Below are 16,434 nucleotides of genomic sequence, written 5' to 3' on the forward strand. Positions count from 1 at the left end.
GTGTTCAAGGCCACATGGGAGGGAGTTGGAACTAGATGATCTTTAAAGTTGAAGCCAGACAAAGCCTAGAAAGCAGGCAGAGAGTTAAAATCAGAATATAAATCAGAATATAGGTTTACTAAGTAGAATAAAGGAATATAAGTAGAACATAGGAATATAAGTATAAACAAGAGCACAAAGAACTTTGCCAATACTTAGCTAAGATGCACTGCCAGAACCTAGAGATAGAGATTAGGTGGTACTGTACACTAAAAGAATGCACACACATCCAACCTAAGTAAGATAAGGGGGCAAAGTGGGGCTTGAGTCCAAGAATCTTGCAAAATTCACCATGAAGTCTGCCAAAATCAAGAAAGTTGAAAAGTTCAGCCGAGGAAGAGGAGTAAATATGACCCCCAGAGGATGAAGAAACAGGAACGACCCTCCTGAGAATTCTCCCCAGATTGAAGACTATGCCCCTGACTCCGCCTAGACTCTGCCTATTATGAATATTCTAATTAGATGTTGCAATTATATGAATATGTATGTGAACATGTTGCAATCACCTGTAGAAATGGTATAAAAACCTGTAAATTCACTGGAGAGACAGAGCAGTTTGTCCAGCGCGAGCTGGCTGCTCTCCAACGTTGCCTAAGAAATATACCTCGCTGCTTAAAGACTAACTCTTGTCTCTGAGCAGTTCTCTGCGCCTTTTTGGGGGCAAAATTGGCATCAAAGTCACCTCCAACCCAAGGCATTCTGAGATCCTTGGATTTTGCCACCACACACATGTTCAGTCTTTAGCTGAAAGCAATCCTCAGGACAATGTGCTTCATTGCACGACTGAAAGGTATGAAATTACCTCTTTTTTCAGCTTTAATCACATCAAGATGTCACAGAATTCCTGTTCTTTCAGAAGGTGAGAAAAGAAAATCCTGATCTGTCTTATTACACATTCTTATGTGTACAGTTTTCTTATAAACACCCTCTAGTTTATACAGTTTAAGCCCTATTCCTGCTTATTCAAACCCTGCAGCAAGAAGAACAGTTAAGTCTGCCTCCTTCCACCATCTTTACTGCAACCCTCCTTAACTTCAACACAATGCACATGTCATATAAAATGGCACAGTAAAGAGCAATGGTGCTATGTGATCCTGCTCACATCTATCTGGGTTGCTTTTCAACTTGCTTAAATTAAACCAAGTCTTTTATTTGCTGGTACTGAGGAAGACTAAGTAAGCAGCAACTGCAGAGACTCAGGCTGAAATGTATCCATGGCATGGAGTTCAAACTCTTGTTTGAATTTTTTTCAGCTGATCTCAATGAGGCACTGTTAGTTTTCAGGTCACAAAATGCTTTCTGAAGATTGCCTTTGTCCATGCCATTTAACATTACCTAAACAATCAAGGCATATGGACAATAGAAGCAGCTTTGCAAGGTGACTCAAAATGGCTTGTATCCCATACCTATCCCAGAGTTGCACACATAAGATTAACTGCACATGGATGAACATAATGAGTGGAATCCATACCTGCCCTCCTTTAGGCTGGTATTTGATATTATCCGTTGATCCAATTTTGGACCTGACATTCTTGAGGTCAGGTAGAGGCTGGTTAATAACTCGTAGCTGCTTTGGAGTGGCTGGAGATTTAGGAGGAGTGCGAATTATGGCAACTTTTTTCTCAGTAGGTACCAGTATTGCAGATTTGGGGGTCCCAGGAGTGTGGGGGGTTCTGGAGTAGCTGGGTGTCCCTGGGGTGCCTGGGGTACGGGAGGCATAGCTTGGTGGTGTCCCTGGAGTGATGGCAGTGGAGCCAGGAGTAGTGGGGGTAGAAGTTCCACTTTTTCCTGTTCTGCTACGAATTGGCTCTGATCCTACATGAAAGAAAGAAAAACAGCATTAGGGGCACAGAAATACATCTCTTCTTCCCTTTGTACTCCCAAGATCGTTCCTGCGTGCCAAGCAGGAACAGCAGCCTGTATGTCTGTCTCTGTGCCTTCCTTTGCTAATCAACCTGCCAGGAGTTACCCTGCCTTGAGAGGTTGAGCCATTGCCCCCCAACAGTGACTGAGCTCTCCATTCTGTAACATAGCTGCTTCCCACAACACCTATGCTTCCTGCAAAGCTTGCTAAATGAGGCACAACATCACACTTACTTCCATTTTGGGGAAAGGATAAGAAGCACCCTTGGAATCTAACCTTTGGGACTTCATCCGATCAACAACCTGACTAGCCAGTGAGAATGCTGTCACCAATTTCAGTGGATTTGGGCATCAAAAGAGAAAGTGGGAAAAATTCTGATGGTATTCCTGGAACTAAAGGCTCTGAGTGCCTGGCTGCTGCTGGTCACATGCCACTGCTGGTAATCTGCAGCTGAACCCTGGGTGGGCATTCAGCTGAGCACAAGCCACGGCTCTGCTGTGTGGATAGGCAGATGTCTTCACATTCAGTCGCTGGTTTTCATTAGTGCAGTGAAAGAAAGCCATTACAGGAGGCAACCTTTATAAAATTAGATTCTAGATACATCTGCATGCAAGTCAAAAAACCCCAAACAACTATATCATTTTGTAGCAGCTTCATTCAGTGTTTATGGCATTGCCAGTCCTTTTCACTGAGTAGAAGGATCAGTTTAGTTGTGCTTTCTGCAGCCAGCTCTGCTCCTAACTCTCAAATATAAATAAACAAAAGCTGAGATATCTCCATTGCTGCTTAAAGTAAAGCTTCGCTGAGAATACTGAGGGAGAGAAGGACCAGAGCAACCCCTCAGGCCTGGGAACCTCAACGCCAAATGGGAGCATGTTATAGTTCACCTTAAGATGTGCAGGAATTATACATCCACTGGGCCTCTCTAAAGCATCCAGTGGGACTAAGCAAATTCTTATTTAAAGTATTTTCTAACTGTTCTGTTTATGCAATGATGGTGGCCCAAACCTAACACACTGTTGCCCCTGGGGTCTGGGGACACTCTTTGCTCTACACTATTCATTAGATACACTGAACATACTTCCCTCAGCTCCAGTTTCCCTGAACATTTTTTTTCTTTCCAAACCAACCCTAAAGCCTCTCACTATACTAACTGAGACAGACGGGGAATTAATTTTTTTCCCCACCTCCTTGCAGCTTTGGTATATTTATTTTTCTTTCCTCAGCCCTTTACTACATTGGCAAATACTCAATGGCCCCTCACTCTCAGTCAGAAGAATGGGCTTCTGTGGCAGCTGGGGGGCACTGTGCTTACAAAGGGTCTCTGTTTTACTCTTGGAGCATCACACAAGAATTTCAAAGGACTTTTTTTTGAAGAATTTAATAATCTACTTCCCTTAAGCTGTATTAAAAAGGGTTGCATTGGTTTCTAAAGACAGAAAACAGAGGAATTCTTATTGGAAAGCAGGAAGCCACATGTGAGTTCTCAGGCCTGGGCTGAATGCAAATCTAGCTGAAAATTCTGGGGGTTTTGGTAAAATTCTCTTTGACCTGTAATTCCTTTTCACTTGTGATCTGGTATCTTTGGTCCTCATAAAAGGACCTAGCTGGTTCACTATCCCAGCTCCCGCCAGTGAGTCACTCCACTAGCTAACATTCAATTCTCAGCAGAGATTTCATCCTAGGATGAGAGTACAGGAAGGTAACTACTGGGAAACAGCAAACTAACGACTGTAACTATCACGTTCGGTTTTCCAAGATCCCTCAGAATATTCTGTGTTGCCTTCTTCAGTTTTGACTCATTACTTCTTGCTGCTGTTTGTAAATGCTGCATGTTAAATACTGTGCCCAGCTCTGTGCTCGTTGCAAAGGCATCTCCTACTAGTCTGGGCAGCAGTCCTGGCTCTGGGCATCGCAGGGGTATCCCGTCCCCAGTTTCAGGCACTTGGTATCTGAACAAAACCAGCCTGTGGGGCTCTGATTTCCAACAGCACACCCTAGACCTGCCCCTCAGTGTCAAAGGTAGGCACACATCCTGCTATGGCAATGTGACAAATGTAACAATGGTGGAGACACCCGCAACAGGAGGAGAAGGTTAATATGCAAAAAAACATACGGGTGGTCCGTCGTACTGAAGAGGAAAGAGAAGCTGTGAGGGAGAGAGAGTTCTCCTCTCTGTCTCGGTCTCCTGATGCACCTCGTCGAGGAGGAAGGATAGAGGAAGGTCTCGGTAGAGAGGAACGCTTCTCAGGACTCTTGCTTACTCCATCCTGATGGCAGTAAAATAGAAAAGGGAGGTTTAATTTTCAAAACTCACTCTGTGGGCTGTGATTTCTCTCAGTCTATATACAGAGAGCGAAACTTCACCCTATGGGCTCAGTTTACTCCTCACACAGGAACCTGTGGGGACCCAGTCCCCTTCCATGCTCTGCTTTGCTCCTTGGTGCTTCTTTACTGCATGGAAACACCTGACAGTCATTTCTGAGCTACCCAAAGGTTTGCTTTTAATGCAAATTCAAGTTCAAAGTAAAAGAATTCTCTTAAGCTCAAGTGTGAAATTCCTATGTGTGTTTACCTGCAAAGTAACTGCACTATGTGTGCCCAGAATACACTCCATGGTAGTTTGTTGGGTGTTGTGTGATTTTTTCATTTTTGAAAACTAACACTAACTTGTAATTTTTTTTTGGAGAAAAATTTTTAGCTACACCTTTTTTTTTTTGGTGCAGCATTATCAATCCTAGTGTTTTATTTCCTTCTGTACTAAAATTATTACTTTTTGAAATCAGTGCATACCTTCTCTTTACCATGGCAAAGTAAACCTCTCTTTACCATTAGAGCAATGGACATGTATATTAGAATATTTTTGAACTTAGGGGATGGGCAGCCAAAGACAGCCTTGCATAAGCAGATATTCCTCCCAAAAACAAATGATGATGATCCCAATCAGTAAAAGACACAGCAAGCACTGTATTACAAAGAAAATGGAAGTCAACAGTGAAAACAATTTTTAAATGGGGATAGTCAATCAGCATAATGTAGATTTCAAACACAAGTGAAATCTAAGCACAGGGAAGGTGTGATGGACTGCCAAACATGTCCTGCAACTTCTTCAACAAAGTCCTATGCATTGACTAAATTTGATTCCTAGAGCATTTGGATTCTGCCCTTATTGCTGGTGATTAGAACTGTTCCCTCCTACACTGGGGACTGAATTAGATTTCAAAGAATATTAATTGGTTGAAAATTACATTTTTTTTAAAATTGGAAGGCAAATCAGTCCTGCTGTTCTTTACCACTTACTCACATGAAAACGGGTGTAACTTCTTAGCAGTCAATAAAGCAGCATCCATATCATCCACAGAAAGAAGATATGTCTTTCTAGTTATAACTTTTGTCACTTCTGTTTCCTCTGATGAATCTCCTTCGTTTTTATCCATTTTCTAGTACAGGTCTTGTAGCCTGATAATCAGTTTTCCTGCCACTGGATGTAAGTAATCCCACGTAAGCTTCACAAAGAATTACTCAAATTCAGTGGGTAGAAAATATGATCCATGGAGTTTACCTACGATCTCCGACCTCTCTCTCCAAACTCTGCTAACCTTACCTTAGCATCTGTTTTTGGGTCTCTTGGGCCTGCTGAGGAGGGCTGAACATAGTAACTGTCTGTATCGAGAATAGTGGCCCTTTTAGTGGTTAATGAGCAAGCTGAGCTGGGTCTTGGAGGAAGCAATGACTTTGCTCTAGACTTTGAGGCAGGAATCTTTGACAAAGAAGCAGTCTAGTCATGAGAAAACAAACAAAAGAAAACACAACATGAAGCTAAACAAAAGGAAAATGCACACAACATGGACCAAAAATAAAAAGCCGAGCTATGAATTAATACTTTTCCTGTGTCTGGTAATGTGTCTATGCAGATCTGACTTGCATGGAATTTTCAGTTTTGTGTTGTTTGACTGAAACCATCTGGGTCTGAGTTACTGACTTGAGGAAGTGCCTTTTTCTCCACATGCTATTTTGGTCTTGTGTTAATAGAACAAAGCTGGTGCCAGGAGTGACATTTAACTGGTACAACTGCTGGTTGGCTGCATAAGAAACAAGTGCAAAGTTCCAGGAGCACCAAGAGATCCTAGTCCTTTAAAGTTGTGCATTTGAAATATATCCCTCCAGGTTACAATCAAGAATAAAACAGTGGGAATCTTAAAAGTAAAGTTGTAACAGTTATATTCCCACAACAGCAAGAGGACAAGACAGTATTGCTTCTTGTGCCACTGTGTACAGACAAAATCCCTACTGCACTTCAGATACTGCATTCTGTGCATTTGGTGTCATCCACAGAAATTCATAAATCTATATTGACAGTGTGGAGTGCTGGGATAAGGAAACCTGTATGTGGTTGAAAAGCTGACATGATATGTCATTGTGAACAGATACTTGTTTGTTTCTGAATAACAACATCCCATTGAAAGAACAATTAAAACCCAACAGGATAGATAGAAAAATCTTTGTTGACAATTAGGAGCACCTAACTGCATTACAAATAGGAATTTCCTTGAAACAGAATAGGACTACTTGCTTAAGTAACACTTTCTTCTCTTCCACAGATACAACTGATACTACAAAGAACAACTGCTAGGGTGTTACCTTGGTAGTCCTGATTCTCTCTGTAGTCATACTAACATGAAATTACACATATGAACAATCCCAATGAGCAAGTCATTCTGGGATTTGTATGGAATTTGAGCCACAGAAAATTTGGCATTTGATCTAAGTTCATCCCCTAGACTTTCTCAACTATCAGAAAAAGTGTATGAGTTGCTCTTTATTAGAAAATGAGAAAAGAATGGGCAGTCCAGCCCTGACAGGCCTCTGGCTTAAGCTGCATACCCAACCTATGTAAAACTGAGACTAGTGTGCTGAATGTCATCCATGACATTACCCACATGATTAAGAGTTGCAGAACTGCCTAACAAACAATTCCAGTCCTACAACACAGCTGAGAGGAGTTCTACTGGATGCCATCATCCATACCAAGTAGCAAGACAAGGAATTAGTTCAAAGGATGGAAGTGCTTTACTATCAAGAATGTATTCCTAGAATGAGTTTTGCGACATATTTATGCCTCTGAAAAACCACTGAATAATTATTTTACACAGAAACTGTGGAATATGTGTTCCTGTCACATCAAAGGCTTCCCTGGACTTCGACTGGTTTGTCATAGTTCACTTTATGGGTCTCATCCACCTGTGAAACTCTGGGCCCAATTTACAAACCCACTAAGGTGTTTATTATGCTGAAACTCGGTGGGAGCAGGTGGGTGGGTGGTCCCAAAGAAGCAGACATTCTGTGAACACTTTTCAGTCGGCTTTCTTAACTTGAGATGTAACTAAGCATGCACAGTCTGAGGTCCAAGTGTTCATTCAGCGGTTTCTGCCTTTTTCAATTTGTGGATCATGCAAAATGTTTCCCTTATAACAAGAGGAAAACATTCTGTAAGAGAGAAAACTCTTACAGACTAAGATTTTAGTCCCAGTGCAGAGACATCATCCTTTTCACTCACATGGCACAGTGTTCTCCGTGAATACCTGGATCTAATGGGCATGCTAAAGATGGATGACACTGAGATCTGCCAGTGGAACAGCTGGGGAAAAGGCATGACCTTGAGTTAGTGCACTGCTCTGAGACTATCACAGTCCAGATCCCCCTCATGTTATTTAGGGAGCAAGGCACTTTTTAGCATCAGTAATAGTGGCAGAATCTGGCCTAACCAGACCTAAGTAACATGCTCAAAGACGGTAGAACAAGCAAAGAAACCATGTCTCAGTCCCTGCCTGTGCTTTGCCCAGAAAACTCTGCTTCTCTGTTAGCAACACATTACCTTTGACCTCTGCTGGAAGGGCCAGCTGCCCAAAAAGATCTATGTGACCCTGACTGAAACTCGTGGATTGCTGAAGTGGGGATGCAGAACTCTCACTTTATTTCAGAGGTGTTCCTAACACATGACAGGTGTTCTCATCATCTTGCTGTGAACTGCAGGTACACAGCTCCTTCCAGCAGATGGAACTGCTCAGCCTTCCCTGAACTTGTTCTGCAAAGCAGTGTGTAAACTGCAGTCTGAACATGGACAACAAAACTGACTGGGTTGGATGATCTAACATTACCAGTGGAGAGGAAAAGGCTGCACTTGAAGGACATAAAAAAGCTGAAAATCCCAAAGAAAAAAGAGCAACAAAAAAAGGGACAGATCTTTATAAAAGCAGAGACAAAGACAAGGCACAGAAGAGAAAATGTCCAAGAGTTGTGTGCGTGTGGCAATCAGAGAGGTGAGGCAGCAGGGAGAGCAGGTAAGCAGGGGACAGACTTCTAATCTTTGCTAGGACACAGAGGGCAGAAAAACGAAAGGCATATAGAACGATAATTGCACAGAATGATTTTGCAGTGCTTATACTTGGAGCACTCCACAAGCATTGAAAATTGCTCAAGTATTGACTCTCCTGTGTGTTGATCATCCCCCAAGAAAAGACCATAATGAAACATACTGTTGACTCAGCCCAGAAACCTGCCCAGGTATTTCTCACTGAACTTGTAAAGAAGTTCTAACAGTTCCCCAGTTATGGGTCTGAAATGGGTCAGACCTGAAAAACCATGGCTCCTCCAAATCCTCCACTCAGTTATGCTGCTCTCAGCACTAACAGTTTTGTGCAATTCATAAATAGTGTGTAGCACTTCATGTGACAGAGTTTTTTGTTCCCCAAAGAACTGACAATCTGGTTTAACAGATGAAACAAATCAGCCATGGAATATATTAGGAAGTATATTAGGAAATTTAGAGGAATTGTAAGGAACTTCTTAATTGTTAATGATGGCTGACAATGACAAAGTATTGTTGTGTTGCAGATGTGAATTAGCGTGTGTCAGTGTCACAGAAAGAATATTTGCATGGGGAGAGAGAATGAAGGTTGGTTTCCTGGGGATTTTGGAATGATGGGACAGAAAGAGCACAGGGTCAGCACAGAGTAAGGCAGCACTTGCTGAGGAGCGCCAGACAAAGAGGGCAGAACAGGCTGTAGAGCAGCTGGAGGCAGGGCACCTAACTGAGGCTGGAACACAGGCAGCAATCAGCAGCCCAGGAAATGGCCACTCTCAAAGCACTGAGTCACTTATAAATTCTACTGGCCACTGACTTCCACACAGGCCTGGCCTCTGCAGAACTCTTGGCTATGGAATGAAGACACACAGTGAGTCCTGGAGGAGGGTTTCTGCCTTCACAGCAATCGAGCAAGGCTGCAATGCAAATGTGGCTCTGCAGAAAGGGGCAAGGTGCACAGCTTATCCCACAGGATGACATGGCTCAAAATGATGATCAGACTCCAGCTCCTGCAGTTTGGAGTCTGTGTGGCCCCCATGGATCTGCAAACTGTCACCAACTACTACCTGGGACTGTGCTTCAGAGGTTATTCAGGAAAGGTGGTTTTAATTACCCTTTTCAATGAAGAATGAATATGGCAAACCAATTTTAAATGGAACACACAATTACTTACTGAATTAACACAAAAAAAATGTGAAATAAGGACAAAGGGAGATTATAAAGATGAACAATAAGATGATTTTACTCACTGAGAGTTTTTCCTTTGCTTGTTTAAATACACCAGGAGCCTGGTTTGTTTCACCACCTGCTGCTGAGAAACCCAAAGAAAGACTTGATAGTTAAAAACAATAATAAGAAGCATTTCTATTTAGTACATTTGATAGAACAATTAAATGCCTTGGAACTCATGTGCAAAGCAAGTACTTTGTGAATTACTCTCACTGAACTGTATACAGAAATGTACTTAGTAATTTCCTGTATTCATCTTACTTGAGGTAAAATGGTATATGTTTCAAACAAATTGAAATTTTGTATTCATATTCCTAAAAGTCTAGAAACTAAAAAAGTTCAAGAAATAGCTGACAGCTAAAAGAGTCTCTGGTCTGAAGGTTGATCCTCAGACAACTTAGTATTCTGATTTTCAGGACTGTCCTCTAAAAATTAGGCACCTTTAAGTCACCCACAAACTAAAATTTTAAGAGAGGCCTCTAACATATTAGCCAACATTCCTAATGGAAGGAGAGAGATTCACTGCTGAATTATCATCCTAGTTGTGTCAACAAGGTCAACTAAGCCCCTAGACTTCAGAAATCCAATTTATATCTGGGACATCAAGTATGTTGATTCAGTATTTCATTTATCTGATACAACATGGTTTGAGATAAGATTTTTCTTTTTGATTTAGGATTCCATCTCAAGTTTTTGAATGGGGCAGCTTTTTGGAAAGCTTCACCCCAGTGCTGCCACTTAGGAAGTGATGAACCACTCAAAAATTAGATGTGAAATCGTCTGATACCTGTGCCAGGATGCCCTTGGTAAACACAGAAGCAAGGACAACAGGCACAAATGACAACCTTCTGCTATGAACCCAACTGTTTTCCAACCCTAAAACCAACCCTAATGCCTCATACAGGACAGGTCAGGTTAATTTTTTCCTTTTCCAGTGTGGTTCCCAGGTGTAATGAGATCATCCCTGGTTTTCTGTCACACTTCCCACTCTAGTTCTGCCCTCTTAATATATATATATAATATATATATATATATATATACACTTAAAAAAATCGAGGAGTAGGAGAGAAAACTTGTGAGGAGGAAAAGAATATTTAACTGTGCACTTCAGTTCTTCTGAATTTGTAACAGGAATAAATACAACACAGCCCTTCCATGTCACACTTCATCACATCTGTTACTGCTGGTTTGGGTCTGTTTTGCATCTCTTCTCTGATTAAATAATCGCAAATAGCTTCTTTCCTCCTCCTCCTCCTAGCATTGAACACTAACCAGTCACCACTGTGACTGTGCTGAGCTGCTTGTGCTGATGTACCTGAAAGCACCACAACTTCACCATCTGAATACAAGATCTCTACAGGCCCTGTGGCTTAAATACACAACAAACATGTTTTACCTCAGGGGGGTGACCCCAGAATTGAAGACAAGGAACAGAAGTGTGTCACAGCCAGGTCATTGTTCTGGCCTTGTCACCAAAGCACTCCTCTGGTGGCAGAGCTGCAGTGGCATTTCACAGCCTCTGACCAAACAACCCAGGCTGGGGTTTCCCTCATGGGAGCTACACCAGTCAAGGCAAAGACTTCACAACTCTTTGCTCTGGGCTGGCCACACAGTTTGTTTTTCAAATGTCAAGGATGAGCCTCTCAAAAAGCAGCCCCTCCCTCGTGGATATGTTGATCTAAGTTACTGGTGTTTGCCAGTGCTTACCAGTGATATGGGAATTTTTTTTTCTGATACAAATTACAAAGATGTAATTTGTTGGGCCACTACACAGAAAATAAAAGCAAATATCAACTTTTTTTGGTAGTATCTAATAACTTATTTCTTATATCTTATAATCTTATTTTGGTTGTATCATAACTGGGCATGTTTCATTTTAAAGTCACAATAAATGCAATATGGACATTTTAACTGACTGCCACACACTCAAAGCTCTATAGACTACACTGCCAAGTGACTTTTGGGGGGCTGCATTAGCCAGGCATCACTAAAGCTGACAAGACCACTCGAAACAGGAAGCACTGACAGTCAAAACTGGCTTCAAGAAATGGTGCTAGATTTTAGAAAAAAGGAAAATTGGAGAGAGACAACGTCCTAGATTCCAGATCTTGGAAAGAGCTGAATGACAGGTTCAAGCTCAATGATACACAGGATAACATATGGGCCACGTGCACTCTTAGAGTATCACATAGCTTTGCACTCTTTCTCATGGCTTCCCCTCAAGTCCCATCAGGAAGTACAAAAACGTGAGGTAGAAGAAAATAATGGATACTGTAAATTTTCCAGCAACCATGAGGACACTGAAACATTCTAAGAGATATTTTTGTTCACTCTGTGGCATGGTTCAAGCTCCTCTGCTTTAGAGCTCAAACCTCATTAGTTTTATGTCCATCATTTTGGTTGCTTTCCACCTCAGCATTTAAAAGTACGGGAAGGTAGTTTTTCATTTTGACTAATATATCTGCTTTACTATGTATTGGAGTGAGAGAGAAAAAGCTCTGACTGTTGCCAGGCAGTGCACATTTAAGGCACAGGGCAGATTTCCTTATGCAAGTCCATTTGTATGACTCAGGCCTCTCCAGGATGCTATGGGCCAGAATAATTCAGAGGAGGTAGCAGTAAAGTACTTGAGGGTAAAACAGCATGACCACATGGCTGTAGAGGTCTAGATGAAGTTAAGAACACTAAAAAGCCTACATTATTTTCCCCCCATTTCCACAGCTTATTGAACTCCCTGGGGCTTTTGAAAGAATATGTGAATTATGGGTCATGACTTCTGAGCTATCAAGCTGTGCTTCAGCAAACAGCAAGAAAAAGCAAGAAGGGTTGTTTTTAATCGTTTTGTACGTTCCTCACTCTTGGGTAGTTCTGGTCTAGAGTGAAAGTTAGGAGAGCCCAGAGACTGCAAACTGAGGAGGAGCCATCAGTGCAATTCAGAGGGGCATGGACCAGCCTTTCCTTCCCTCACTCCATTTCTCCTGAGAGGGGCAAGTAGAAGGACCAGAGTCAGTCACAAGAGCAAGGTGTGGTGTCTTAAGGAAGCTGACTGGAAAAGATGCCCTCCTTGATCTGCTGCTTGTCAACGGAGCGGATCTCGTGAGCGGAGCAGAGATTGGTGGCGGTCCTGGCCACAGCAACCATGAAGCCATTAAGTTCAAAATCTTTGCTAACAGGAGGAAAAATTCCAGCAAAATTTCAACTCTGGACATGACGAGAGCAGTCTTCAGGCTGCCCAGAGAATTAGTATGATCCCCTGGGATTCATCCCAGAATCCTCAAAGAGCTGCTGATATCATTGCACAACCTCTCTCCATGTTTTTTGACTGGTCTTGGGAATCTGGAGAGGTCCCACCCAGAAGCTGGTGAATATTGTCCTGATTTCGAAGAAGGGCAAGAAAAAGAAAAATCTATCATAAATTAAAATGTGGGAATTCACAGGTAAAAATGCAGAGTTTCAGTGCCTCAGAGTTGGGGACTTGAGCCCTGTAGTGGGATCAGGGGGAGGAAGAGGATGTAGAGGAGGATGAGTAGGGGTGTACAGCTCAGATGTGATGTGTTTTTTTTCTCAAACCTTGCTACAAACAGTGAAAAAAATTCTCGATGGACCCCAGAAACTACAGGCCTATCAGTCTGACTTCAGTGCCTGGTAAAGTTATGGAGAAGATTATTCTGGGAAGTATGGAAAAAACACCTCAAAGACAACACTGTCATCAGTCACAGCCAGTAAGGCTTCCTGAGAGGAAAGTCCTGCATATCAAACCTGATTTCCTTCTCTGACAAGGTAACCCACCTAGCTGATCACAGGAAGCCAGTTGATGTAATCCTTTTGAGATTTCAGTAAAGCTTTCAGTAGTGACTCTCACAGGATCCTTCTGCACAAAATGTCCAGCCCAGAGCTGGACACATCATGTGGTGGGTGAGCAATTGGCTCACAGGTCGAGCACAGAGGGTAATAGTGACTGGGGTGACATCAGACTGGCCACCTGTCCCTGTGGGGTTCTGCAGGGCTCCATCTTGGGCCCTGTGCTCTTCAGCATCTCACAAATGACTTGGACGCAGGACTGGAAGGGACACTGAGCAAGTTTGCAGATGACACAAAACTGGGAGGAGCTGTTGACTCCCTCGAAGGCAGGGAGGCCCTGCAGAGAGACCTCAACAAATTAGAGGGCTGGGCAATCACCAACCATGGGAAGTTCAAGGGAAGGGCCGGATTCTGCACCTGGGATGGGGCAACCTCTGATGTATGGACGGACTGGGGAACGAGGTGCTGGAAAGCAGTGCCAAGGAAAGGGACCTGGGGGTCCTGGTCAATGGCCAGTTGGCCCTGAGTCAGCAGTGCCCTGGCAGCCAGGAGGGCCAACCATGTCCTGGGGGGCATCAGGCAAAGCATCGCCAGCCGGTCGAGGGAGGGGATTGTCCTGCTCTGCTCTGACCTGGGGCAGCCTCACCTGGAATATTGTGGCACTTTTGGGCACTGAAATATAAGTAAGATATTCAGCTATTAGAGAGCATCTAAAAGAGGAAAACAAAGATGGTGATGGGCCTTGAGGGGAAGCCATGTGAAGAGCGACTGAGGGCACTTGGTCTGTTCAGCTGGAGAAGAGGAGACTGAGGGGAGACCTCACTGCAGTTACAACTCCCTCGTGAGGGGAAGAGGAGGGGCAGGCACTGATCTCTGCTCTGTGGTGACCAGTACAGAACCCGAGGGAATGGCCAGAAGTTGTGTCAGGGGAGGTTTAGGTTGGATATTGGAAAGAAGTTCTTCCCCCAGAGGGTGGTTGGGCACTGGAAGAGGCTCCCCGGGGAGGTGGTCACAGCACCAAGTCTGACAGAGTTCAAGAAGCATTTGGATGACACTCTCAGGCACAGGGTGGGACTCTTGGGAATGGTCCTGTGCAGGGCTAAGAGCTGGACTTGATGATCCTTGTGAGTCCCTTCCAACTCAACATAATGGAAGACAACCAGTAGACAATACAGCCTTCACAGCTGAGGCATGGCATTAAACCTACTCTTGCATAACTTATCTGCGTATCTTCTTAAGAAATATCTGCATATCTTATAACTTGCATATCTTCTTATTGTATTTTCCCTAGTCAGACCTCCCTGCTGAGTCTGGTCTACATTTAGAACAGGAGTGACTCAATGGTGTAAAACTAGATTGGAATGACTTCCCAGGGACACTTTTGGTATTGCTCTGTTTAACCACATGATGTGTAATAAATCTTCCCATTAATTTCTAAGCCGTGAGAAGAGACCTATGCAGTTCTGCACTGTTCTTCTCTTAATAGCCCTAGTTTCACTCAAACACCCACTGCAGCATGTGTTTGTGTTATGTGACAGAAAACCTGGCCTCTTTTAGCTGGGCATTTTTTTTAAGATCACCAGTTAAGTCAAGATATTCATCCTTCCACCCTGAACTCACAGGAACAATTAATAATATGAAGAAAATGCTGAAAGAGTTCTTTTGGTCCTCCAAATAATGATACACCTATCAAGTTGTAACAGGAATCATTTGTTTCTTCCTTTCATCTTCCTCTACCAATATTAAGATTTTTACTTGGAATGCATTTCGTAGGGTGAGCCCAGATTTCTTCTCTCTCGGCTCCATGCTGCATGTGGCTGGATTCCCCCTGTGGATTTTGACTGTACAGCATAAACATCAGATCGGGAATTGTCAATGCAGATAACATCAATCAGCAAAAATATAAGTCTGAAACACTTCTTATTATGCATGAGAGTAAAAAAGCAAAATAATGGAAATGCATACCATGGTTTAAGCTGTCAACATTTTCCCACCAGAAAAAAAAAGTCAGTTAAAAAAAAAAAAAGAATAGAATGATGAGTAGAGATTCCTAGAACACCACACTCTAAGCACGATGCCAAGTTACAACAACAGCACTTGGAGGCCCAAGCAACAACAAGCATACATGATCATGGCCTCTATCAAATAAACAAATACCAGGAAAGAAAGAAGAAAAGAAAAAATGGTACAAAACACTAAAAAAAAGAAAAAAAGTACTACTTGTGAAGACTGATATTCTTGGAGGAAAAAAAATAATAGAGAAGCTGCTATAGCCATGAGATTTACAAAAGAAAATGTCTATGTTTGCCAGCCACATTGCATAACTGAACAGAATGCAGTCACCTGTCTGCTTCCGTTTAACACAGGAGAGATGAGTTGGTCTAGTATATTTGATAGCAGGTTTTAAAATGATTTTCCTGGAGGGAGAGTGGGCCTGAACTTCAGTTTTTTTAGCAAGTTCAGCTTTCTTATACACTGCTATGGACAAAAAGAACACAAAAACACAGAATCAGGAAAGAAACCCAGCAAACAGTTTCATATGACACATCAAGTGGCAGGCCCACTGCCCCACAGCTACAACCCAACGCGCCGCTTTTACTGGGGGCAACGTCGAAGAGGGAAAGCGCCAGATGCGTTCCCGGTGGCCAGTGGGGATGTCTGTAATGAAACAGGGCCAGTGGAGCAGTGAGCCTTGCACATGGCTTCTCATATATTTATACAATGTCTCATTAAAAAAACACCACCATTAATACTGTTACGGTGCATATCACGTACAAGAGATTAACCGCATAGTACTGTAAAACAGTAAGAAAATAAAACAAATTAAAATAATACTGTAATAGGGAGTGGTATATGAACCTTTTTTCCTTCTCACTTCATCTCTGGAGAGTGTGCTAGGCTCCTTTTTAGCTATTTTCCTTTCAGGAGTAGAAATCCTGCCTCTCCCAGTTTTAAAAGGTTTCTCTTTTTTATGCTTATCGAGAGATGATCTTCGCAATTCTCTCTCTGCCTTCTCCTCTTTAGGAACAGTCTCTAACTGTTCAGTCATGATGCTCCTATCATCATCTGTAGGATCAGAGCAAATTGTAACAACAAACAAAAGATTAGTAACAAATGTTAACAATACTGTGGTGGA

At 42.6% G+C, this 16,434-nt stretch overlaps 1 protein-coding gene across 19 annotated transcripts in view; it reads right to left on the minus strand.

Annotated features, from left to right (window-relative positions):
- Positions 1 to 16,434, minus strand: part of MAP2 (microtubule associated protein 2) — a 252,875-nt gene that overhangs the window by 19,081 nt on the left and 217,360 nt on the right. For 12 of the 19 annotated variants that reach the window (XM_051787743.1, XM_051787741.1, XM_051787742.1 and 9 more), the window contains 6 exons: positions 16,158 to 16,364; positions 15,642 to 15,776; positions 9,518 to 9,579; positions 5,508 to 5,681; positions 4,020 to 4,173; positions 1,511 to 1,854 (listed from right to left, as the gene is read on the minus strand). In XM_051787743.1, coding sequence (XP_051643703.1) covers positions 1,511 to 1,854; positions 4,020 to 4,173; positions 5,508 to 5,681; positions 9,518 to 9,579; positions 15,642 to 15,776; positions 16,158 to 16,364 — 1,076 coding nt within the window. The remainder of the gene's footprint in view (positions 1 to 1,510; positions 1,855 to 4,019; positions 4,174 to 5,507; positions 5,682 to 9,517; positions 9,580 to 15,641; positions 15,777 to 16,157; positions 16,365 to 16,434) is intronic. The other 7 variants (XM_051787753.1, XM_051787755.1, XM_051787757.1 and 4 more) reach the window with 5 other exon arrangements.

This window comes from Manacus candei, unplaced genomic scaffold (assembly GCF_025592945.1).
Source record: "Manacus candei isolate 608988 ecotype Guabito, Panama unplaced genomic scaffold, ASM2559294v1 h1tg000023l, whole genome shotgun sequence".
In the NCBI taxonomy this organism is placed as follows: domain Eukaryota; kingdom Metazoa; phylum Chordata; class Aves; order Passeriformes; family Pipridae; genus Manacus; species Manacus candei.